We start from the raw sequence: 26003 nt of genomic DNA on the forward strand, positions 1-26003 counted from the left end.
GATCTTATCTACTAATCATGTCTTATCAAATGATTACCATTTCATCATGCCCTTAGGGATGCATAGAGCTTCAAAAGTTTTCAAGTTGCTGCGCATGTGTAGGTTTGAAGTCGTGCAATGATATGTACGCGAAACTTATGAGCAAACAAAAGCAAACAACTCTTATACATAAATGTCGGCTGCCAGAAAATCTCAGTAGTACCAGAGAAGATAAGCTTGTAATAAATTTCTAATTCTCAAAACAGAGCAAACAAGAGAAACAAGATCTACATATAAGTACCCCTAGTTGGCCGGCACACAGGATTTCTTTTACGAGCATGTTCTTCATTATGGTGCTGTGTCCGACATGCATATCCATACCAGCAATTTTCCCTGTTTGATGCCTCTGTGGGTAGATGATATTTGGGAATCGAAATCCGAAACCAGTACAAGAGGAAGGAGATCAGCTTCTCATAACAGTAATTGCACGTAGGTGTCCCAGAAGTTATTGCCTCAGCATGATTCAGGGGCATCCTCGTTCGATCAATTTCTCTGTTGTTCAACTTTGCAAGCCATTCTGCAATAACATCCTGTGATGTTCTCCCCAACTGTACAGTACACTTCTCAGTGATCACTTGTTCATGTCGATTGTTTTCATGAGTTGAAGTAGGGATTCCAGAGATGGTCCATTCTGAGATTGGTTTAAAAGTCTCGCGACTGCACACATGGTGAGAATCACTTTGTGAAACCCCTTGCGCATGCCAATATAAACTGCAAAATGCCTTATCACATCCTAAACAGTGTTGAGGTACACTTATTGGTGCACGAAGGCATCATTCCTCCGCATGCTTGACATTGCAGATGGATAGTGGTTTGATTGCAGCGGAACGCACCATATTCAGTACCACATTGAGGGCATGGATTTGATGGATTATGAGCTTCTTCATCCACCTGGGAGCGAGCCCTTTTTCTGCGAAGATGTTTTCCAGAGTTTACGACAATATTAGATTGTATTGTTGCATAAGAGTCTAAAATTGCCACTTCATCATTGGTGCGTTTTAGTGAATAGAAGAGAACAAGATCTCTGAGCAAACTACAATCTCATATGAAATAATTTCAACATCCGGATATCTCAAGTCTGATGGAACGAGCTTGGCCCAGAATTCTTCACAGGGTTTTGCACCCGAGCTCTCTCCAACTTCTGCCATCCCTTGAATATATTCACAAAGGACCCAGAAACCATTAATTTAGATCTCAAAGATAAGTAACCGGCCATTGTTATGTTCATTTAAAAAGAAACAAGTACTTATATATTCAACTATTTATGAGCAACAGAGCAATTTTAATTTCTAATTATCGAACAAAATCTTTACCGCTAATTAGATAATTCATCCAAGTACGAAAAGAAAACAGATTTGCACTCAAACAAGACAGATTCATGAAATATGCTATGGTAACGCCCCTAACATTTCAACACCGATAAACATATCAACTTCATGTTTCAGACATCCTACAACTACATATATTGGATCGTAACAATTCCAACTAAATGTAAAAGCTCTTAAAGACCTAGTTTGGGAGTGAGGTGCTTAAAAAAAAAACACCTATGAAAAAAAGCTGTGAGGGTTTTAGGTGTTTGGTAAACTGAAAAAAAAGGGCTTATTTTGGAAGCTGCTGTGAGAATAAGCTGAAATCAAAGGAAAAAGCTGAAGCTGCTATTTGCAGCTTTGGAAAACTGGCTTTTTTTCAAAGCACACGGAGCTACAGTGCTCCTTTAATGAAAAGACCCACTATCAAACTGATTTTCTTTCCAAAAGCACTTTTACAAAAAAGTTTACCAAACGCTCTGTTGATTTATTTCACAGCCGCTTATTCTCACAGCACAGCCGCTTATTCTCACAGCAGTTTTTTTTCAAAGCACAGCAATACCAAACCACTCAAAGCATAACGACATACTAGCAAAATTCATGGAAGATAGTAAGTGCCAATTAACAAGAGAGTCAAAAAGGCTTGAGGAGAAGGGGTCCCCAGCAGCGGCATCATTTCTGGCCGGAAAAGGTTCATTCTAGTAATATAATTTATACCACAGAACACATACAAACAGATTTAAGGAGACACAATTGTCATTCTAAAAGAGACACTTTCTCAATTCTTGAATTAAAACCTGGACTCCAAGATTGCAAAACCACAGAATGTGGTCCCCTTTACAAAATGTATATCATGTTTACTCTATGTTCATAGTTTGAACCTTCGTTTATGCAATCTCGCTCTTGTTTTTGTTCTCTTGTATGACCTAATTTTCACACAATTCTCACCGGAAAACCAATAGAAATATTTATGAAAATTGATAGGTCTCACTTGGAAATTGTTTCAAAAACCCTAACAACAAAAATGAAAAGTTTGCAACTTTGGCCAATAAACAATCAAACGTGAAAAGAATTTGAAACTTATCTATTTCTAAACACGTTTATAACATCTTAAGAGACGCGCAATGTTGGTGATAAAAAAGATCATTCACATGCGGATAATAATGTGATTAAATTAATTGTCAAATGACTGTTTTTTTTAAACGATATTATCGATACTAAGGGGGAGAGGTGTGTTTAGCCTCACAATGGGCTAGCAACAATGTGATTCAATCAGTTGTTTATTAAATATTATTTTATCTATTTTAAACACGTTCAAAATATCTTAAGAGGCATGTAATGCTGGTTATAAAAAAAGTATTTCGCACGAGGATAATAATGTGATTAAATTAGTTGTTAAATGATTTTTTTTAACAAACGATATTATTTACACTAATGTAGAGGGGTGGGCTTAGTCTCACAATGAGCTAGCAATAATGTGATTCAATCAATTATTTATTAAATATTATTTTCTCTATTCTTAATGTAAATTCTATAGAGACCGATTTTATTATGTGAATTCAGCTGGTTTAATTGGTTTATGAAGGGTTTCTTCTAGCATGATCTAAGATTATTCATTTACTTCAAATATTTAACTTTCATTTTGTCAATTTACACACATATATACATTTAAAAACGTGTAAGTCGTGTATAGCACGTCGTGATTCAAAAAATATCCTCTGCACGTGCGTAAGCATATGCACGGAGGCTAGTATATACTAAAGTGGAATGAGAAAAACATTGTTCATAAGAAACAATGTTTTGACGTTTTTGCCCTCATTTTTAGTGTTTCTGTGTTCCTAGTTTTTGTGCTGTTGAAATCCCCACATTACCATATAGGCATACGTGTGTACGGAAAAATGTTTTTCACGCGTGGCATAAGGAAATTTCTCTGCAGCACCGTGTTATTCCCCTGGGAGTCTGCAGCACCGCTCAACCAAATTTTCTCTCATTCCGTACTTCTCCACCTCTTCAATCGTGCTGCACCGTGAATCGAAACAAAAAACTGCTCTTCCAAATCAATTTCAGTTAACTCAAATCCCTAAAACCCAAATTTCTCCAGACCATTGGAATCAGTTTGCCTTTGTTGTTGCTAATCTACAGGTAAAGCTTAAATTTACATACAATTTTTAATTTTTCTTGATTGGAATTTGGAAAGAATTACAGAAAATTGGCGATGTCCACCGAGTCGGATGCGTGGTGGAGACTCGGATGCTCGCTTCCCTGACGTCACTACGCATCGATAAACGCACATCATTTCCGACTACGTCACTTCTTTCTCTCGCCTCCTTTTCATGGTTAGCTCCTCCTCCGTATTTACTCAACGCCTAATTTTGGCCTTTTTTTCTTCCTTCACTGATTTGTTCTAGAGATCGCAGATTGTTGAGTCAGAGAAGAGGTACATTTCCATTTGGGGTTTTTTCCCAATTGATTGATGCTGTATTAATTTGGAATTTGCCCAATTGGGGTTTGAGATTTTTGGTTTATATGGTTGTTTTGAACTTTTGAGAAAACCCTTATTTGTTTTATTTTTTAAGAAAATTAATGAAAATGATTTGAAATCTTTGAATTTTATGAATAAGAACAAAATAAAGGGTAAAGGGAACAATAGCAGGATTGACTTTTTAGTGTAAAAATATAATTTTTCGTTAAAGTGAACAATATCGAGTATTTTTTGTTCTTTAAGAGGGGAATAATGATATGATCTGTAATTAGTGATTAGCTTAATCACTTATTCTTGGGATTATTAGGCTTATTCATGTTTTAGTGGAGTTTGTTATAACTGCTAGCTGGCATGAGGAGTCATGACTGGTATAAGAGCACTAGTTCTGAGTATTGTAATCAGATCAGAATTTACAACAAAGAAAATAAATACAAAAATATTTGGAGCTCTGCTCCTTCATCTCTCCTTCCCTCTTCTTCCATAGCTTTCTTGTGCTACTTGCAGGTTGATTAAGGGAAATGAGAATTCGGTCTTATCATAGTGGATCTTGACGAGCGGGCGGGCGGGCGGGCGGGCGGGCGGGCGAGCGAGCCAAGACTTAGTGGTTTAAGCTGGAGAGGTTTATTTGGAAGAACCAAAGCCGTTTGAGCCGATGCTGTAGCAGATTGAACCGGTTCTACGCAGACCTCGCCAAATCTCAGCCATCAGATTGCTGTCCGGACGATCGCACACTTTGTCCGCAACTTAGACACGCCCTTGCAGTTATAGCACCAAGGTGGGCCTGGGAGCAAACGGCTGAGAAGAATTGAACAGAAATTGGGCCAAACAGGAGCAAAGCGCTGCGCCAGTTGCTGTGGAAGGGAATGTTGCTGATGATGCTGGACTGGGCCCGCATAATTCAAGGGCTGCGCTAGATGCTCAAGCTGCTCGGCAGAGGGATGCCAGGTTCCACGACCAACACCGCGTGAATTATTGTTAAAATTTCCATTTGCAAAGAAAAGATTGATCATGGCGTTGAAGATTTTTGCTTCTGCAGATCCTCCTGGGTCTTTGATTAGTTGTTATACATTCTCTTAACTCTGTCACAAAATTTCCATTTGCAAAGAAAAGATTGATCATGGCGTTGGCGGTGGTAGGTGGGGCCGCTCTCTCGGGTTTCTTCCAGCAAGTATTTGTGAAGTTGGATTCTCAGGAGGTCAGGAACTTCATCAGAGGAAAGAAACTGACTGATGGGTTGCTGAAGAAGTTGAGGATCAAGTTGATGTCTGTCAATGCTGTTTATGATGATGCCGAGCAAAAGCAATTACGTAGCCCACATGTGAGGCTGTGGCTGCACGAGCTTAAAGAGGCCGTCCTTGATGCTGAGGACCTACTGGACGAGATCAAGACAGAAGCGTTGAGGCGGAACATTGAAGCTGAATTTGGAAGTAGCACAAGCAAGGTACAAGACCTCATCTCTGCTTCTTTTCATGCTTTTGATGAGTCTGTAGACAGCAAAATAGAGGAAATTCTTGAGAGGCTAAGCTTCATTGTAGAACAGAAAGATGCCCTTGATTTGAAAAGAGGTAGTAGACACAAAATCTCACAAACATTGCTTTCAACTTCTTTAGTAGAAGGCTCTGATGTGTATGGAAGAGATCATGAGAAGGAAACCATCATTCAATTGTTGCTATCAGATGATTGCACTTGTAATAAGATTGGCGTCATTCCCATTGTGGGCATGGGTGGGATCGGAAAGACAACCCTTGCCCAGCTCTTATACAATGATGATAGAGTGAAGCAGCGTTTTAAGCCCCGAGCATGGGTTTGTGTTTCTGATGAATTTGACGTTGTTAAGATCACACAAACAATTTATGCATCAGTCACTTCACAAACCTGTGATACCACAGACCTAAACCAGCTTCAAGTCAAACTCAAAGATACTTTGGCGGGGAAGAAGTTTCTTTTTGTTCTTGATGACGTTTGGAACGAGAATTACAATATTTGGGAATCCTTAAGGCGCCCCTTCGAGTCTGGAGCTCATGGAAGTAAGATCATTGTCACCGCAAGGAATGGTGGTGTTGCATCTACGATGGGTACTCTTCAAACCCACTATTTAAAGCACTTACTTGAGGAAGACTGTTGGTCTTTATTTGCAAAACATGCCTTCAAAGATGCAAGTGTTATTGTAGATCCAAATCTGGAGGTAATTGGAAGACAAATTGTGAGCAAGTGTAAAGGCCTTCCTTTAGCTGCAAAATCGCTCGGTGGTCTCTTACGCTCTGAATCAAATGTGGAGGAATGGGAAAATGTGCTAAAAAGTGACATATGGGAGTTGTCAGATGCAAAGATTGACATTTTGCCGGCTCTATGGCTAAGCTACCAGTACTTGTCTCCGGAGCTGAAGCGTTGTTTTGCTTATTGTTCAACATTTCCCAAAGATTATTTATTTGACAAGTCTAAATTAATTTTGTTGTGGATGGCCGAAGATCTTATACAACCCCAAAAGAAGACTAGGTTGGAAGATGTTGGAAAGCAATACTTTGATGATCTAATCTCACGGTCATTTTTTCAATACTCGTCTTCAAATGATTGTTTCATCATGCATGATTTGATGCATGATTTGGCGACTTACGTATCTGGAGAATTTTGCATTAGATTGGAAGACCACAACTTCTCATTGGACGTTGTGAGCAAGGGTCGTCATTTTTCTTATATGCAATATTCATCTAATGTTGATTATGAGAGATTTGACACTATTTATGAAGCTAAGTATCTGCGCACCTTCATTCTTGGCAATCACTTTCCATCGCCGAAAGTACGACTTGATCTCCTTTTAGTGCTACATTGTTTAAGAGTTCTCAAACTACGTGGGCATGATATCACGGAGTTGCTTGATTCGATTAGCAACTTGAAGCATCTACGGTACCTTGACTTGTGGTTCACTCCAATCCAGAAATTACCTGACACCGTATGCAGTTTGTATAATTTACAAACGTTGTTGTTGTCAAATTGTATATATCTAGCTGAGTTGCCCACCGATTTGAGAAGACTTATCAACTTGCGCCATCTTGATTTCAGAGGTACAAAATTAAAAATGATGCCCCCCCACATGGGCAAGTTGAAAGATCTCCAAACATTTGAAGGTGAGTTTGTCTTGAGCAAAGATGCCGGGGGAAACATTGATGAGTTAAAGGGGTTTCAGCATTTGAGTGGAAATCTTCATGTGTCAGGGCTTCAAAATATCAAACGTGCTGAGGATGCTTTGGAGGCCAAACTAAGGGACAAGAAGCTTAGTGACATACGTTTGAAATGGGAAGGTGACACTATCGATTCTGAAAACGATAGCCGAGTGCTAGGCAACCTACAGCCCAATACAAACCTAAAAGTACTGGCTATAGAAGGATACGGAGGTACAAAGTTTCCAGGTTGGTTAGGAGATGAGTCTTTCTCTAACCTCGTCACTATCCGACTTGAGACTTGTGGATATTGTTTCTCCTTGCCAGCATTGGGGCAGTTACCCTCCCTCAAAAGGCTTGAAATTTATGGGTTAAATGGAGTGGAATCAGTGGGGTCTGAGTTTTATGGGGGAATTAAACCTGCATTTAAATCTCTAGAGTTTCTAAGTTTCTGCAGCATGCGGGAATGGCAAGAGTGGTGTTTCCCTGGAGGTGAAGAAGAAGAAGGCGGACATTTTCCTAATCTTTGCGAGCTTAGTCTGGAGAACTGTCCCAAACTAACGGGGAAAATACCGTTATACTACTTCCCAAGACTTGAGCAGGTACGTTTGGAGGAAGTTAATATCGAATCCCTTGCTTGTTCGCAAGAATGCAATAAATTCAATATTGAACTCCCATCCCTCCGTGAGTTGAAAATATCAGATTGCCCGAATCTGGTATGTTTTGTGGGTGGTGGAGTGCTGCTTGCGCCCAACTTGGAGGAGATAACTATTTGCCATTTTAAGAACTTGTGGTCAGTGCCCGAAGATATGCAAATCTCGCTCCCATCTCTTCCGTCTCTGTCCATACAAGGGTGTAAAGAATTTAAATCATTTCCGGAAGAATCTAAATTCCCATCCCTCGTTGTTTTGAAGATACAGGGATGCCCAGAATTTGTGGGTTTCCCCCATGGAGGAGGACTGCAAGCGCCCAACTTGAAGGAGATGGAAATCAAAGAATGTAACAAATTCAGGTCACTGCCAGAGGAGATGCAAATCTCTCTCCCATCTCTCGAGTCTCTGTGTATAAGGGATTGTCCAGAATTGGAATCATTTTCGGAAGGGGGATTGCCGTCTAAATTGCGTTTTCTCAGTATCTGGAGTTGTAAAGAACTGATGGCAAACCGTATGCGGTGGGGTCTACAAACACTCACCTCTCTCAAATACTTGGATGTCAGCTTCAGAGGATGTGAAGATGAAGAAATTGGCGAATCATTTCCAGAAGAGGGGCTGCTGCCAACCACTCTCACTTCTCTCGGAATCTACAATCATCCGAATCTGAAAACCATTGACGGCAAGGCGTTAAGACACCTCATCTCTCTCGAGAAGTTGGAGATTTATTATTGTCCTCAACTCCAGAGCTTGCCAGATGAAGGGCTACCCACTTCTCTTTCTCGTCTAGATATCTTCCCAGTGTGATTGCTAAAACAACGGTGCCAGAGAGACACGGAAGAAGATTGGGCCAAGATTTCTACATTCCCAACATAACGATTTCTGGCCGAAAGATATGATTTGCAATGGTACGTAATTCGTCAACGTGCGTTTATGTGTTTATTTACGATCTGGCTGTGAAAAATTTAAATCATAAACATGTTTCAAATGTTAATATTCTCGTAATAACAAATTTTACAGGTACTCCAGTCCCATATAAACATGAAAGTATTTGCGATAGAAACATACGGAGCTACAAAAATTCCAGATGACTCGTTCATTCTCTCATCTTGTTACTCTTCGACATGTGGATTGTGAATATTGTTTTTCAATGCCAGCATTGGCACAGCTACCATCTCTCAGAAGGCTTGAAACTGATGGGTTAAATGGAGTGGAATTGTTCCTCTTTTCTTACTGTGTCTTACAGTGGTTCTATTATACCACAGTTTGTTGAACGAACTAGTCTTCGGTGAAAAACGAGCTTCAACAAGTTTACGAGCCCTAGTTTCCGAATTTCCTTTTTCAAGTTTGTTTGCAAATTATGTCTATTGAGAGGTAGATTTTGGTACTTTGTGGAATTCGAATTCAAATGTTTGGTTTGTAAAATATGGATGATGATTTCGTTTCTGTGGAACTGTGAATCTATGATCATGCTTGAATGTTGTAAGCCCAGAGTATCGAAAACCCTCGGTTGTCTACTAATCGATCTCAAGCGGCCTAAATTCGATTTGTTTAATTAGTATTGCAAGATGATCTTATCTACTAATCATGTCTTTATCAAATGATTACCATTTCATCATGCCCTTAGGGATGCATAGAGCTTCAAAAGTTTTCAAGTTGCTTCGCATGTGTAGGTTTGAAGTCGTGCAATGATATGTACGCGAAACTTATGAGCAAACAAAAGTAAACAACTCTTATACATAAATGGCTGCCAGAAAATCTCAGTTGTACCAGAGAAGATAAGGTTGTAATAAATTTCTAATTCTCAAAAACAGAGAAAGAAGATCTACATATACTTACCCCTAGTTGGCCGGCACACATGATTTCTTTTACGAGCATGTTCTTCATTATGGTGCTGTGTCCGACATGCATATCCATACCAGCAATTTTCCCTGTTTGATGCCTCTGTGGGTAGATGATACTTGGGAATCTAAATCCGAAACCAGTACAAGAGGAAGGAGATTAGCTTCTCATAACAGTAATTGCACGTAGGTGTCCCAGAAGTTATTGTTTCAGCAGGATTCAGGGGCATCCTCGTTCGATCAATTTCTCTGTTGTTCAACTTTGCAAGCCATTCTGCAATAACATTCTGTAATGTTCTCCCCAACTGTGCAATACACTTCTCAGTGATAACTTGTTCATGTCGATTGTTTTCATGAGCTGAAGTAGGGATTCCAGAGATGGTCCATTCTGAGATTGGTTTAAAAGTCTCACGCCTGCACACACGGTGAGAATCACTTTGTGAAACCCCTTGCGCATGCCAATATGTACCGCAAAATTCCTTATCACATCCTAAACAGTGTTGAGGTATACTGTTATTGGTGTGCAAAGGCATCATTCCTCCGCATGCTTGACATTGCAGATGGATAGTGGTTTGATTGCAGCAGAACCCACCATATTCAGTACCACATTGAGGGCATGGATTTGATGGATTATCAGCTTCTTCATCACCTGGGAGTGAGCCCTTTTTACGACAAGATTAGATTGTATTGTTGCATAAGAGTCTAAAATTGCCACTTCATCATTGGTGCGTTTTAGTGAAGAATCAGCTTGTAGTATTTCATCCACAACGTTAAGCAAGAAGTGATTTCTTCCAACAAACTGTACAACTGCTCGACAATGGGGACAGAGTACACTTGAACGTTTCTCCAGTGATCTCTTTAACCACTCTGAGAAGCATCCATTACAGAAATTATGGAAGCAAGGAGCAACGGTAACTACATCATGCCATATGTTCAAGCAATTGCAGCATATTGCATGCTCGGCATCCATAGAAATCTTGCACCACTTGCATTTGCGAATAGAAGAGAACAAGATCTCTGAGCAAACTACAATCTCACGTGAACTAATCTCAACATCCGGATATCTCGAGTCTGATGGAACGAGCTTGGCCCAGAATTCTTCACAGGGTTTTGCACCCGAGCTCTCTCCAACTTCTGCCATCCCTTGAATATATTCACAAAGGACCCAGGAACCTTTAATTTAGATCTCAAAGATAAGTAACCGGCCATTGTTATGTTCAATTAAAAAGAACACAAATACTTGTATGTTCAACTATTTATGAGCAACAGAGAAATTTTAATTTCTAATTATCAGACAAAATGTTTACCGCTAATTAGATAATTCATCCCAGTACGAAAAGAAAACAGATTTGCACTCAAACAAGACAGATTCATGAAATATGCTATGGTAACGCCCCAAACATTTCAACACCGATAAACATATCAACTTCATGTTTCAGACACCCTACAACTACATAAATTGGGTCGTAACAATTCCAACTAAACGTAAAAGCTCTTAACTCAAAGCATAACGACATACTAGCGAAATTCATGGAAGATAGTAAGTGTCAATTAACAAGAGAGTCAAAAAGGCTTGAGGAGAAGGAGTCCCCAGCAGCGGCATCATTTCTGGCCGGAAAAAGGTTCATTCTAGTAATATAATTTATACCACAGAACACATACAAACGGATTTAAGGGGTTTTGTAATTCGTGGACGGGTGGTGACACAATTGTCATTCTAAAAGAGACACTTTCTCAATTCTTGAATTAAAACCTGGACTCCAAGATTGCAAAACCACAGAATGTGGTGATTCCCTTTAGAAAATGTATATCATGTTTACTCTATGTTCAGAGTTTGAACCTTCGTTTATGCAATCTCGCTCTTGTTTTTGCTCTCTTGTATGACCTAATTTTCACACAATTCTCACCGGAAAACCAATAGAAATATTTATGAAAAATCGATAGGTCTCACTTGGAAATTGTTTCAAAAACCCAACAACAAAAAAGAAAAGTTTGCAACGTTGGCCAATAAACAATCAAAGGTGAAAAGAATTTGAAACTTTCACAGGATTCTTACATATAGAACTATTAAAATATATATTAGTTTAGGAATAATTGGCAGGTTTCACTTGGGAAAACTGGAAACAATAGCCAAAATTTAACCCCTAATCATGGAAAATGAAAGAAAGTTTGCAACTTTAGCCAAAGTTTGATCCTTTAACCCTTTCCCAGTAACATTTGAACCAATTCGAGCAGTAATTAAACTCACAAATTCTAGAGAATGTTACAGGTGAAAAAGATTTACCAAAATTTCCAGATTTGTACACAAAATATCCAGGCATAACAGGAAATCATAAATACCAATAATTTAATAAACAAGAAAACAATGATGAGAAAAAAGAAATACCTGTTGAGAGGAGATGGGCAATTTTGGATTTTTAAAAATCTCTTCTTCAGCCACTGACAGATGCTGAAGAAGAGATTTTTAAAGAAGGAGATGATGAAACTTGTTCAGCAAAGTGAGTACGGAAGAAGGCTCTGTTTAAATAAACAACGAAAATTTAAAAACACAGAGAGAGAGAGTTGAAGAGTGATTGGCTTGTTAGGACTGGGCTTGCTAATGCTTTGTTGTAGTGGACTTGGTATTCTAGTGTTTAAAAAAAAAAGTTTTTATCATAAACGGTCCTGATCAAACACATCATTTTGATCGTAACTTTAAAAATCAATAGAAATAGTTCATGAGATTGATCAAATACATCACAAATGGTCATGCCGTTAAAAATTCTTTGGATAATTTTCAAAGCTTCGTAACTCAATCGTTTCTTAAACAAATTCGACCTACAATATATCAAAACGAAGATAGGAAAGTGTAGAACAAGATTATACCTATTTGGAAGCCCAATGGTTGCCGGAGATGGCCGGAAAATAGCCTCAAATGTGACTGTTCCACGGAAAAACTGGAAAACTCGCCGGAAACTGGGTAAACTTTAAACGTTCATAACTTCTTCCTTACTCAACGAAATTGAGTGATTCAAAAATGAAAATCATACTTCTCAACGAGACAAAGAGAATGATACTTAATTGACTGCTAATTCACCGTGGTTTGGCCGGAAAACGGCTTGAAATTGGATAACCATTTTCGAGTTAGCCAATTTCGAGCCGTTTTCCAGACAAACTACGGCGATTTAGCCATCAAAAAATATACCATTCTCTTCGTCTCGTCGAGAAGTATGATTTTAGTTTTTGAATCACTCGATTTTGTTAATTATTGAAGAAGTTATGAACGTTTAAAGTTTACCCAGTTTCCGGTGAGTTTTCCAGTTTTTCTGCAGACCAGTCACATTTGAGGCTATTTTCCGGCCATCTCCAGCAACCATTGGGCTTCAAAATGGTATAATATTGCGGCGAGTTTTCCAGTTTTTCTGCGGACCAGTCACATTTGAGGCTATTTTCCGGCCATCTCCAGAAACCATTGGGCTTCAAAATGGTATAATATTGTTCTACACTTTCCTATCTTCATTTTGATATATTATGAGTCAAATTTGGTTAAGAAACGATTGAGTTACGAAGCTTTGAAAATTGTCTTTTTAACGGAATGACCATTTGTGATGTATTTGATCAATCTCAGGGACCATTTCTATTGATTTTCAATATCAGAGACCAAAATGATGTGTTTGATCAATGTCAGGGACTATTTGTGATAAAAACCCAAAAAAAAAAACTGTTTTGCTGTACTGTGAGAGATCGAGAATAAGTCGGACGTAAAATAAAACAGTTGATTGTTTGGTAAACTTTTTCTTGTAAAAGTGCTTATAGTTCTTGGGCCGAGGATGGTGAAGATTATACGAAGAGGAGGCTGAGAGCTTTCTTCTCCAAGTTTTGCAAGGTTGAAGAAAATGCTCTTTAAGAACAGAGGTCGAGCGGAAATTTTCATTATGACAATGGATGCAGCCGTGAAGGCAAGGGAAACTCTGCCCGGTGATCGTTCTAATCTGTTCCGGGTTTCAATATATGACGGCGCTGTTCGCGAAAAGTTTCAAATTTTGCTTGTGTATGCCATTACCTTTAGTTTTGGTTTGCTTAAAACGTTAACATTCCCATCATCTGATATAATTTACAGTTCCTAACATCAGATCTTTTTACTTTTATCAAACTCACATTATTCATACAAAAAGACGACTCAACTCAACTCACGACAAAAATTGCTAAGGAAAACTTGAAATATATTACAAACCAGATTCTGTATACGAGCAAAAAACGCATTCAATTATCAACGAACGAGGACTCCGCCAGATCAATAGCGCGCGCAAGAGCAGCAGCTTTGTTCTCGCACTCCCTCTGCTCATCGGCTGGATCACTGTCAGCAACAATTCCTGCCCCGGCTTGGAGATGAGCGACCCACTCTCTGCGCTTGTTTGCGTCCTTGTATGAATACATTGTATCATACCGAAAGCTAGTTGGAAAAACAATAGTTCTCAGAGCAAGGGCAATGTCCATGTTGCCAGAAAACGAAATTCCCCCAAAGCCACCACTGTATGGACCACGTCTAGTCACTTCTAGCTTATCGATCAGCTCCATGGCTTTCACCTGCATTGCAGTAGAGCTAAGAATGCAGAAACTCGAAAAATTAATCCTAAGTGAGTCCATATAAGATAGATTAGGAAATCATGACATCAGGTTCCATATATCAACCAATAGTGGTGTAATAAGCCGTTTCCTAACTAATTAGGTTAATCCTCAAGGTTTGTACTCACAGGATTATACAGGTTAATTAAGTCTAGGATCAATTTAGCTAATTAATAAGAAATAAAACAAGAATGCCAACAAACAAATTAAAAAGGGCTCATGAAGAAAACCTTCGGTGCTCCACTGACTGTCCCAACCGGCAACGCAGTACGCAGAACATCCCAGCTAGTTAAATCATCAAGTAACTCTCCAGTAACCTACAATCACATTAAAGTTTCGTCCCTTAATTCAATTGTTTGTTGAGTACATACATTACACTCATGAAAATAGTTATAGACCCCATGAGAAAATAAATTCTGAAACTAATGTCTACAGATGCGCGGATGTGTCATCAATCGTTATAGATATTAGGTTACTTATTATGTGTATTACCAAAAGGAGATACTTACTGTTGAACTTATGTGCATGACATGGGAATAACGCTCAATGTTCATGAGCTCCTCAACCTTCACAGAACCAGGTTTTGAGACCTGCATGAACAAATTATCAATCGCTTTATTATGGCCACAATACTAAATGAAAGAAACAGATTATGATAAAAATCTTATAAATATTGTCACGTAAGCCATGAACAGACAAGGCACCAAGTGTGAACTTATTAAGCTAATGCTGAAATATACATCAGTGAAATACTTTTTACCCGCCATGGACTGAAAATAGATACCGGGGAAAATAAAATTTAGCATATGCATGGTATTACACTCTAGAGAATAAAGTTCAACATACAGTAATAATCATACAAATAAGAGAAAGGAAAGATTATAAACCTTCCCAACATCATTCCTTCCCAAGTCTACAAGCATAATATGCTCTGCACATTGCTTTTCATCATTCAAAAGCTGCTTTTCCAGCATTAAATCTTCTTTAGGTGTTTTTCCTCTTCTAACTGTCCCAGCAAGAGGCCGGTTGGTGATCGTTTTCTAATAACAAAAACAAGAAATGCAAATCTCAGCAATTTATTGCTAATGAAGACTACAACACTATAGTAGGAAAACAAAAGGGACCAAAGAAAACATAAAATGTAGGACATCTTGTAGGAACCATTGTAGAGGTTTAGGAGCTAGCAACAGAATAAGACGAACACTCAGATGTTAAAATTTTTTGGACTTCCTTTACTCACCTTCTTGACACGTGTCAGAATTTCTGGACTTGAAGCAACCAGAATACAGCCTCTAGCCTGATCATGGAAGTATATACTCATATAATCTCAGAATTACAAGATGAACAAGTAGATTGGAACCAAGGACTCACTGAAAACGAGGCAAACCTGTAAATAAGTCATATATGGACTTGGATTAACTATCCTCAATGCTCGGTAAATTTCAAATGGGTCTGCAAATGTTCGCCTCTCAAAACGCTGGCTTAATACAATCTGAAATATATCCCCAGCTAGAATGTGTTCTTTAGCTTCCAAAACTGCCTCCTTATATTCCTCACTTGTCAAGCTTGAGTCCTCCAATTTAGTACCAAAAAGTTGAGTGTTGAACTCTATTGAACCTGCAGGCAGCCTAGGGCTGAAATTGACAGTCGGTACATTTTTACATCAACCTTAAGTTTTTTATTTTTAAAAAAGTAATTAACAAGTATGGAGAACTAATTCCCCCAGCCCTGAGGCAGCCTCGAGTTGAAATTGACCGTTGAATAATTTATAATTAAAACTGGTATTAAAGAGGGAGGGATGAGTAAGAATATAGGAGGGGAATAGAAACTCAACAAAAAAAATAGAAGAGAAATGTGAAAGAAAGGAGTTGATTACTCACGTGATAATGTCATGCACTCTAGATAGCAATGTTTCCAATCTATTTATTCCATCATTGAAGGCCTCGTCAACAGAAGAATATTGATCTAATTGCACCCAGTGAATTACATGTGCTTTCTATAGTAGACAAAATTGAAAAATAGAAATGGTTATAGCCACAACAGTAGCACCCTATTTGTTAAAATAAAAATTTACAACCAAAGCATGCAGTTAACTAATTCTCCTAGTTCAGTAATGGGATGCAAATATTTTGATTCAACGTGGCGGAAAAAACAAACAAGTACTTTGAAGAAAAAGAATAAGCATAAGAGCGAGTAACTAGGAAGAAAAAAAAAACTATTTTAACAGAAAAAAAAGCAGATGTCATTATGCTGACATGCATTTGAATCAAAGTGTCTCCAATTTATATATTTTCTTCACTAAAATCTAGCATGAAAATCACAGTACCTTGTCCACATGATCGAACACTATCACATCGTCATAAAGACCAAGATGAACATCAGGAAGATTTCTATCATCTGGTGGTGCACTCGGAAATGGCAGCTTTTTCTTTTCAACATAACGTACTGTATCATAAGAGAAGTACCCAACCCAGCCACCTGATAAAGAGAATGGATGTTGTTAACCACCAACTAGTGACTTCGAAAACCTCAATTTTTTAAGACTGAATTATACAATAATACGAGGATAGATTTATGGCAATTTTGTGACAAGTACATCTTTTGCGAGAGTCCAGAATATCACACATTACTTAGTGTCAACACAGTACATCTACAACCTAAAAAATGTACAGGGAAATATGATCTGTACTGATAGCCCACAGTTCTACTTGCCTAGTCCAAAACTTTGAGACAAAAGGAAAAAATTAAGCAAAGCGTGGTCTTCATTTTTATAAATAACTTCACCACAACTTTACGAGTCTAAGCTTTGTTAACAAACCACATTTAAGGAGAAGTGGTTTACTTTGAACTGAGAGGATTAAGATAAGAGTACTACCAAAAAAATTTAAGGCATGTTCTTTGTGTACTGATCATACCACAAAATGCTTCTGGAAGTTCATCAAGAAGTTGGGGTGTCCATCCCTCCATGATTCTCCGAGGAACAGTCATTGGATCCTCCACGATCTCCTCTGTCCTACAACCTTCTCTGTGGTCCATAATGGTAACCATGTTCTCCTTAGCCACGATTTCAATGGATGGTTGGGCACCAATAACACTGTACCGGCCCTAACAATGATTGACACCAAAAATTTGTAAGTGATTAATTATTGTCTAAAGTCAGATGCAAACAAATACAAATGATACAAGGGGCTGAGGACGCTTACAACATTGGAGTCGTTGGAACCCGGCTCAACTGACTCAAACAGAAAACTTGGAGCATCTCTATCATCCTCCTTAACCAGACACCGGTAAGCAAGAACAGGAGTTAGATGATCTGAGAATATGCTCCGAGACAGAGGAATTAAATTCCCCTTCTTCGAGGCTTCTACAAACTTCTCTGATTCGTCGGCTGCAGTAAAATCAATCGCACAAATCAAAACTCGCATTGCCTGACAGAATCAAATTTTGAATTCTAAAATTTGGGCAGATTGTAATCATATAATGACCACCACTCTCATTGTTCAGCTAATCGAACCGAAATTAGCAATTTACAATGTAAATCAAAACACAATTAACTAAAAGCCCAGAAATTCATTTTCTATATTTTCTTCCAGTAAAACAATCATAGAACTCAAATGTAAATGGCTAATACTCAATTATCCACCCAAAGTTCCACATTTTCTCGGAAACCAAACACATCCCAGAAAGAAAATGTAGTTTAATCAACTGCTCCAGAAGAAAATTTGAAAATTTACCCAATGAGGCAGATGAGAGGGCCGAGCATCTCAGTGTGCGGACACGGGGCGTGGCGCGAAGCAGAGACAGAGAGCTGGAAACTCTGTTATGAAATTTAACGGAGACCGTTGACAGCGTCGGGAGAGTTGACGGCAGTTGACGGGAGCCAAAACGGCTAGGGTTTCCAATTTCCATGGCAGAAGAAGAAGAAAGCAGGTTGGTTTCGAGTTTGAACAGACGAAGTTGCCGTGGTGACTTCCGAGAGGCTGAGACTGGAGAAAGACTGAGGCCAGACACTGCTTATTGGGCTTTTGACTTTGGGCTCAAATATCCTAATAACTCAAATTACTTAAACTACGCGTGTGTCAAAAAGCTTTTGTATAAAATAAAATGAGTTTTAACGAAAAATTTGTGGTATTGTTTATTTTAACAAAAAATCATATTTTTACACTAAAAAATCAAATCTAATACTATTCATTTTATCTTTTATTTTATCCTTATAATTAAAACTCAAAGTTTTCAATCCCTTTTCATTAGTTTTCCTTAAAATAAAAGACGAAAAAAATAATTTAAAGATAGAAAATAAAATGAATAAATATTTTCACATAAGCCTTTTTTATTTTATGAAAATATTTACTTATTTATGTTCGTTGATTTTACAATTATCAGAGAGAAACTTAATATGCATAACCAGCTGGCTGGTAGATCTCAGAAATCTTATCGGCCTACAAACCGAAGATGGGAAACCAAGGATGGATTGGCCGAACCTTGCTGCTCAGGCCTCTAAGAGATCGACCTCTGGCTACACATTATGTTTTCTATTTGTACTTCTTTGGCAATAATTGGTATTTACTTGTTATTGTATTTACAAATTTTCTTAAATATAAAATCACCTAATTCTAATTTACATGTTAAAAAATGGATGATCAACGAATGTATAATTTAGGGTATAGTATTAATTTACTAAATATGCATGTTATAGCAAGGGTTGATTGACAAAATCATGCGACAGTGATGCCATCTCACCAAAAGATTAGTTAATTATCACATCATTTCATGTGTATTTTCACACATATAATTGCTTGGAAATAACGAGAATCGAATCCTTATCATGAACATGAGAGATCATAATTCTAGTTCTATAGTATCATAACAAAAAAATCTTTGTAACAAAAGCATGAAAATAAATAAACATTATTATCTTTTCAGAAAGAAGAATGTGTTACATTTCTATGTCTACAAAATAAGTTACATCTTTTGAATTACAAGTATAACATAAACTAATTCAACGACTTCTCTCTGTTGTTTTCTTTTGTATCATCTTTTTAAAGAACGAAACAGTGAAATTGAACTCTTGACAGAAACTGGTCTGAAATTAGATGCTTCTCGTCGCCGGAAATCTACATTCGAACAGTAATATGAAACTATAAGAGATAAAACAACCCCTGAGGGAAACTGGCAAGATAAATATTGATGAGTAAATGGTTAATACTTGGGCTCCAAGGCACATTGTTTACAGGAAACGTCTATCGTTTGTATGGTTGAAGCATTCAGTTCAAAATATAAAAAGAGACCCCAAGCCAACAAGGCTCCCCGATTTGGAGGGTGGAAGGAAACATCTATCGTACGCAACCTTACCTTTGCTTTGCAAAGAGGCTATTTATATAACTTAAACCGGTGACCTTTTGATCACAACGGAGCAACCTTTCCGTTGCGCCAAGGCTCGCTCTCATACAGCTCAAAATATGAGATGCACAATTCGTAATCAAGGCAATGCATTTCGAGAGAACTGTAAAAGGTAAGGTTTCGGACCTTGTATTTGAAGTTTGAAGCAGGTGGGAAATGGGAGCCGCCGGTATCAAGCGTAAGAAGAATCTGGAGTACATATTCTTTGAATACAACTACTGAAGACAGTTCCGAAAGAAACGAATTCCCTGTTCAAACATAAAAGAGGTAAACATCAACAAGCTGAAAGAAATTACAAGATTATATCGTACATCAAAACCGGAGTTTATAAGAGGCTTAGATATATTGTGACCTCACCTGTAGTGCAAAAGTGATGTCTGCTTCATCTGCTGCATTCATCGTCACTCTTTTAAGTTTTTCGTCTCGAGATTGACCACCCAACTTCAGGAGGCCCTGCACGTAGATTATGCCTCAGTAAGTAACTTGTTTCTCCTTTACCAAGTTGGTGAATTCGTATTAAAACCTAATAACGTATTGTCAGAGAACCCCGATACAAGGAATGTTATATTAACAGATGTATTTGCTTACCTGGTCATTTAGCACTCTGCACATACTTGAAAATTCAAAAATTCCGACTGGTGGAATTAATGTTGATTTGCAGATGTCTATATAAGATTTATTTAGCTGCAAATATGTGAAAAGCACAGAAATCAGCAACGTAAGTTTTACATGCTTGTGTTATCGTTTATCATCAAACAATGGAAAGGAAACATACCTGTGCTACAGTTGAATCCTTCTTTTTCCCACGGAAAAGCCTCACGGCAGAGCAAAGTATAATCTGTCATGAAATAGGACACTTGCATTAAAATTAATGATAGGATGCCAATCTTTATGTTCATTGCATGGATCAGAACTAGAGTAACTATTTCTGAAGAATTGTGTTACTCAAAAGCCTCATAGCCTACATTCAACGAGCACAAGTCACCAGAAAAAGGGCTACCTGTTGATGTTGCGGAAGACTTTGTATGGTATCCACTACTGGTGATTTGAATGTCTTTGACAAAGCAGAAGCCATATGACCAATTGTCACCTGCAACACATAAGTGAAAATTTAGAACGTAAATGTTCAAAAAATGAAGCAAGCATTGCGAAACTTTTAGGTTTTCACAATTCAAAGTATTTACTTGAAACTTTTGGCGTTAAAGAATGAATCAAATAAAGATAATGGAATTGGAAAATTTCTGAAATCTTCTTGCATGAACAAAAGAATGAACTGAAACGAATGCATGAAATCTGTCAGTTTGGTGATTCAGATAAGTTCTTGAGGCATGTGGGGATCAAGGGTGATCGCTTACAACATCAGTCTCCCGTTTTTTCACAACAGGAGCTGGAGCAGGAGCCGTCTGCTGCTCAAAGAATGCATCCACTACTGATGATGAATTCAAGTTCTCAGCATATTCTTTCACCTCTGCTTCCAGAATCTCAATGGCACTCCTGGAAAAAAGTTTAGGAAAAGTTACGCTCATAACCCCACGCAATGCTCCTACAAATAGAGTCAAAAGTCACCAGATATATAGATGCATTCTCTGACATTTATATGACTTGCGATTTGTAAGGCATTTACATTTTCTGATACATCGATGAATCTAAAGTGCTTGTTCCTTTCTTACACCTTTTCAATTGCACAGTCCATGTCTATTCCAATTAATCAGAATCGTCAAATTCAGACACCTTTCGTACAATGTAATAATTTATCATGCGACTCAACAAAACTAACCTGCAAATACAAAGAGCTTTCCTCATATCTCCAGATGCCGCAGCAACTTTCTGCCATTTTTCATTGTTAAGTACTCAGCCTATATGCTTTTAACATAAAGATTGGTAACATCTAAATCCATTAAGGATGTTCTGGAAAATATGATAACAATAGCAAACTTACTCTGGCACAAAGCTCTAATGCTGGTGGTTGAAAGACGGTGTAAGGTAGTGTCTGTAGGAACACAATAACTGTCAGTACTCGGTAAATATACCAAGACAATAAGAAAGAACAACTCGTTTATGAATACTCCACAGCAAGGGAGAAAACAATATTCCTAATTCAGGCTCGTGATTAATTTATAAATGAAGGCATAAACTTACAATTAACCTCTGTTGAAGAATCCTGAGAATCTGGTCATAAGAGTATGCCCGAAAAGTAATAACAATAGGTTTGCCTAGAACATGAACATAATACGTAAGCACACTAGTTGCTAGTAAGTACTACACCCCAAATACAGTACAGCATCTCATTGAAGAAAAACGAGTTAACAAAGGTATTCAACTCACAATTTAATGACTGAAGTCTTGGAAGAAAACGATCGGCCAGGTCTATGGCATTTGCCACTCCTGCAAAAGCATAAATAGCATGAGAACTTCACATATTACTACAAATTTGTAACTGAACTTACCTTATGTTAACTAGATTAGTACCTATGAGTATGCATCTCGAGAATTGGTACGCTGTGAGCATAAAAAGATCATGAAGCACCGCCCGGTCTTTAGTAATTAAGAAGTCCAACTCATCAGCTATTACCAGCCTGATGGAATAGAAACTATTTTAGTATAACCAATCTTTATTACATTTTGTCAAACATTGCTCAGATCGTGTTCGAACGAGGATAAATTACTTACGTCATCTTCCTTCTAGAATACAAAGGCTTTTGAGAGTACAAATTTTGGAGAAGCTGCAGGGATGAGGTTTTGCGTTTAACTTCCTTCGGCGTTTGGTCTTTACCAAGTATCTGCCATTGCAAACCAAATGTGAGCACATCATCTGTCATAACTTACAACCAACAACAGAAGAAGCATTCGAGTTTCGTTACCTTAGTGAACATATCAGAAGTCTTTGTTAGAGAAGAACAATTCAAAGCCAACACATCCGGTTCCTCAAACCCAGCCTGGAAATAAGAACAATTCCCAGTGTTAATTAACACTTCGTATCTAATAACACATTTTTCGGACATGGCACATAAAATCAAACATGTAGTAGTATACATTTAAAATATTCTATGATATTTGTACAATTAAGCACATATAATCATTGAGAAGCAATTCGCTCACCTCTCCTGCCCAATCAACCAAAGCCTGCTTCACTTTCTCAATGGACAGAGATTTTCCGGTCCCCGGACACCCACAGACGTACAAACTCCCAGCCTTCTCTTGCTCTATGCATTGTTTCAAGAACTCCAAAACCCTTTTCTGCTCGTCTTCCCGGCACGAAACAGTTGAAGGCACGGTTGAAACGTGCAATGCCTCCTTCACCTCACTGATTTGCTTGACATCTACAAGTCCAACCAAAACAATTTCCCAGTTCAAACACCAAAGACACACATTTTCCCATAAATTAAATTAATTTCGCTTGAAAATAGTCACCTTTCGGGTTCCATTTTGGTTTCTCAACTGATTTTTCGACTGATTTGCACAAAGTCTGGACCTTCTTTTGGGTGAAATACTTCTCAATTCCCTGAAATTATTTCCAAATTAACCAACGAGCTAAAATCGATAGCTTTATCAATCTCGCAAATTACTTCGCAGTTACAACATATAAACAATAAAATCCAATCTCACATTTGCCTGAGTGTTAACGCAAGTACTGAGCCGCTTTCGAGGCGAACCCAATTTCATTGGCTTGGAGATCGGACTCAGCTTCATCGGCGACGAGTTGGATCTGAGCCTCCGCCTCGGAGGTGTGGAAGCGGATGGGACGGCATCGGGCGTACTCTCCGATTGGGTGGCCATGATGTCTTCGTTAAATTCGAAGCTGCGTTTGGCAATGGCGGGCATTGTGTTTGGCGGGAAAGGAAAATGGCGTGCAGGCGGGAGAGGCTTCGAACACGCGGGAAGAAACGGGTGGGAGATGTTGATAAGGGTTAAACTTTTAGCGGGAAGAAAACTTGAGTTTGGCGCGCTGTCGCGCGCGCGGTTGCCAAATCGGGGCGCGGGACAAAAGGTGAGCTGAGGTTAAGGTGTTTGATTCAAATCTTCAAGAATTAAATATTTACAAATATTCTTGGTTGAATTTTTTTTAATAATTTAAAAAAGAAGTCAGATCAGCAATCGTTTGGCTTATAAAATATAATTTAAGTAAATAAGTCTCGACCATTATCCATTTGAAAACTCTCATATTTTGGTTACATTTGACTCAATTGTGACTTCATCATGATAAGAACCAATATTATTTTATTGTAAACTACGAATATTATTTAATTAAAAGAAACAAAATTCTCGAGACAGCTACAAATTAAAAACTATATTATGGCTGACTTCATAATAAGAAATTCATGTGAATTAAATCTCTTTATGTCCAATATGATTGGAAAAAAAAAACCTGAATGTATTAAGTGGAGTTAATAGAACCAATGAAAGTAGAATATCCACACCCCCTTGAGCTAAGAAACCGAAAACAATGAGATCGTGAACGTTACACTCTCTACTGTATCCAACGACCTAGATTACCATTATGTTTATTGACTGGGTTGAAGGTACCCGTTTTTAAACCAGAAAACCCCAGCCCGATTTAAAAAACTATCAAACCAAGCAAAACCGAATGCGTTGGTCAGTGTTCATATTCAGTACGTGCCTTGCTTCTCTTCTCTCCTCCCTCCAAACTCAATGCATCCACTTCATATCTCCCTCTCACATCTATGCATCTCTTTGTTTCTCATCTTTGAATCCCACATAAGGCATCGCTATCAAGAGATAGATTCGTTTGCAAATGGAGGTAGAACACACATAAAATTGGGTTAAATTCTATGTAGTTTGATAGGACTGGGTTCATATCGAAAACAATGTAGAAACACAAATTTAGGATTTTGATATCTCCTCCTAATGTTGAATTGAGTCTATAGATTATTGCTATGTCACTGTTCGACTATTGACATGCTATCGTACCCGCGGACCTCTCATTTTTCCTCTCATTGTTCAACTGTTGAGACGTGTACCATAGATCGCCCTCATGGCATCAATTGTTCAACTGTTGATATACCCTTGTTTTAACATTGTTTATCATCATTGTGTGTATTATAACAAGTCATGTCAACCCACTTGTACAATGAAAATTCTCTTACATTCTAGACGTCCAATTTTATCCAACCGCATGCACACGCCTCAGAATATGACCTCTTATCCAACAACTCTCATCGTAAGCGCTCCCTACCTCAAGATAAAGACACATCAAGTTTTTTTTCACCAAAATATGTGTATGATGATGATCTCTCATTTAATTTATTTACACATGGAATCATTTTGGACCTCACTTAGTTGTAACAAGTAAGACTATGGTGAAAAATTGGTGCATGTCAAGCACTGTTTGTATTAAGGGCTGTACACTTACAATATATATATGACAGTGACCGGTGACCGGATATACAATTTGTTTAGATATGTATAAGATAATATAATGTTTGAATGAATGTATTTTAGCATCATGTACATCATTAGGGTAGGGTTCTGCAATGTGGTCCGTACTCTTCTTCAAAGGAAAAAAGGCATCTGTTTGATGAGTATGTATTTGGTGATAGAAGGTGTTAATTTCATGTCCTATTTGGATAATGGGTCCATACTATATGTAGTGACAAAATGGACAACTCCAAGCCAACAAAGTTTCCGTTTTGTGAGTGTTAGAGAGGAAACATCTATCGTATGCAACATTTTTCTTGCTTTGCAAAGAGGTTGTTGTTTCCATGACTCGAATCTGTAATTTTTTGGTCATAAAGAAGCAAAATTTTCGTTGCACCAAAACTCGTCCTAAAAAAAGATGACCCAAACCAATAAGACTCATTGATTTGTGAATTAAGAGGAACGTCGACTATCGTATCGGTCAACTATACAGTGACACCACCAAATAAATGCTTAGCATATTAGCTTAGTTTATGAGGTTAAGACTGCGCACTAATAACTGTCTTTAGTGTGTCGCGGCTCACGCCCACTCAAATCAAATCTTGTGGTGAAAATTGTTAACAATTTGTCGAGAGAATCTCTCAACTGCAATCCAAAGAACTAGTGTAGAAGTGTAGAAAATCTTCATCTTTTGGATAAGGATAATACCTTCCTTATTTTCGTAAAGGAGAAACGTCTTCATTCCTTATTAACGTGGTCCGTACTCTTCTAAGTTAAAAAAAAATATATATATATATACACACACACACGTACACACGAACGTAACTTTGAAAGAATTTTTTTAGAGATGATATTTGGATGACAATAAGGATGATAACATTTTTTTTTGGTAAATTACACAAAATTACTTCAACTACTGGTGTCATGACACTTTCATACCTCATCTTTTAAAATTGACAATATCATACCTCATCTTACGAATTTGTGCCAATGTCAGACCTCCATCAGTTTTTCTGTTAATTTATCTGTTAAATGCTGAAGTGACCAAATACGGGATCACTTTTTATTAAAAAAATATTAAAAACTAAAAAAAAAATCATTTAATATTAATAAAAAATAAAAAAAAATAAAAAATAAACCTCAGT

At 37.9% G+C, this 26003-nt stretch overlaps 3 protein-coding genes and 1 pseudogene across 8 annotated transcripts in view; all 4 read right to left on the bottom strand.

Annotated features, from left to right (window-relative positions):
* Positions 1–11823, bottom strand: part of LOC126589058 (uncharacterized) — a 68056-nt gene extending 56233 nt beyond the window's left edge. Inside the window, exons 1-3 of one of the 6 annotated variants that reach the window (XR_007611690.1) lie at positions 11762–11823; positions 9784–10650; positions 469–587 (exon numbers count right to left, since the gene is read on the bottom strand). Coding sequence is in view for 2 of the 6 variants with exons in the window: in XM_050254241.1 (XP_050110198.1) it covers positions 766–930; positions 10127–10650; positions 11762–11798 (726 nt within the window). In the remaining 4 variants the exon portion in view is untranslated. The other 5 variants (XR_007611689.1, XR_007611692.1, XM_050254241.1 and 2 more) reach the window with 5 other exon arrangements.
* LOC126589054 (anthranilate synthase alpha subunit 2, chloroplastic-like) overlaps positions 1–17522 on the bottom strand; it is a 53974-nt gene extending 36452 nt beyond the window's left edge. The window contains exons 1-10 of the mRNA XM_050254238.1: positions 17286–17522; positions 16998–17187; positions 16409–16560; positions 15963–16078; positions 15470–15716; positions 15323–15379; positions 14970–15122; positions 14592–14672; positions 14313–14399; positions 13634–14043 (exon numbers count right to left, since the gene is read on the bottom strand). Of these exons, the coding sequence (XP_050110195.1) occupies positions 13720–14043; positions 14313–14399; positions 14592–14672; positions 14970–15122; positions 15323–15379; positions 15470–15716; positions 15963–16078; positions 16409–16560; positions 16998–17187; positions 17286–17507 (1629 nt within the window). The 5' untranslated portion in view covers positions 17508–17522 and the 3' untranslated portion in view covers positions 13634–13719. The remainder of the gene's footprint in view (positions 1–13633; positions 14044–14312; positions 14400–14591; positions 14673–14969; positions 15123–15322; positions 15380–15469; positions 15717–15962; positions 16079–16408; positions 16561–16997; positions 17188–17285) is intronic.
* Positions 1–18087, bottom strand: part of LOC126589051 (anthranilate synthase alpha subunit 1, chloroplastic-like) — an 88093-nt pseudogene extending 70006 nt beyond the window's left edge.
* Positions 18088–18959: 872 nt separating this feature from the next.
* On the bottom strand, positions 18960–23428 carry LOC126589055 (cell division control protein 6 homolog B-like). Its single transcript, XM_050254239.1, has 17 exons — positions 23089–23428; positions 22894–22984; positions 22582–22802; positions 22344–22418; positions 22153–22262; positions 21952–22058; positions 21808–21867; positions 21622–21695; positions 21422–21472; positions 21260–21309; positions 20838–20976; positions 20483–20572; positions 20258–20320; positions 20071–20166; positions 19840–19935; positions 19609–19730; positions 18960–19196 (listed from the first exon to the last, which is right to left on the bottom strand). Exons 1-16 carry the CDS (start codon positions 23302–23304, stop codon positions 19698–19700), a joined length of 1572 nt encoding a protein of 523 aa, XP_050110196.1. The 5' UTR covers positions 23305–23428; the 3' UTR covers positions 18960–19196; positions 19609–19697.
* Between the last annotated feature and the right edge of the window lie 2575 nt (positions 23429–26003).

This window comes from Malus sylvestris, chromosome 11 (genome assembly GCF_916048215.2).
Source record: "Malus sylvestris chromosome 11, drMalSylv7.2, whole genome shotgun sequence".
NCBI lineage: Eukaryota > Viridiplantae > Streptophyta > Magnoliopsida > Rosales > Rosaceae > Malus > Malus sylvestris.

What these genes read in the sequence shown, in the direction of transcription:
- LOC126589055 (XM_050254239.1), bottom strand. Translation starts at nt 23,304, where the DNA reads ATGCCCGCCATTGCCAAACGCAGCTTCGAATTTAACGAAGACATCATG. An exon ending in GTCTTCCGCAACATCAACAG is followed by an intron (nt 20,321 to 20,482) that starts GTAGCCCTTTTT and finishes ATTTCATGACAG; the next exon opens with ATTATACTTTGCTCTGCCGT. An exon ending in AGGATTCAACTGTAGCACAG is followed by an intron (nt 20,167 to 20,257) that starts GTATGTTTCCTT and finishes ACATATTTGCAG; the next exon opens with CTAAATAAATCTTATATAGA.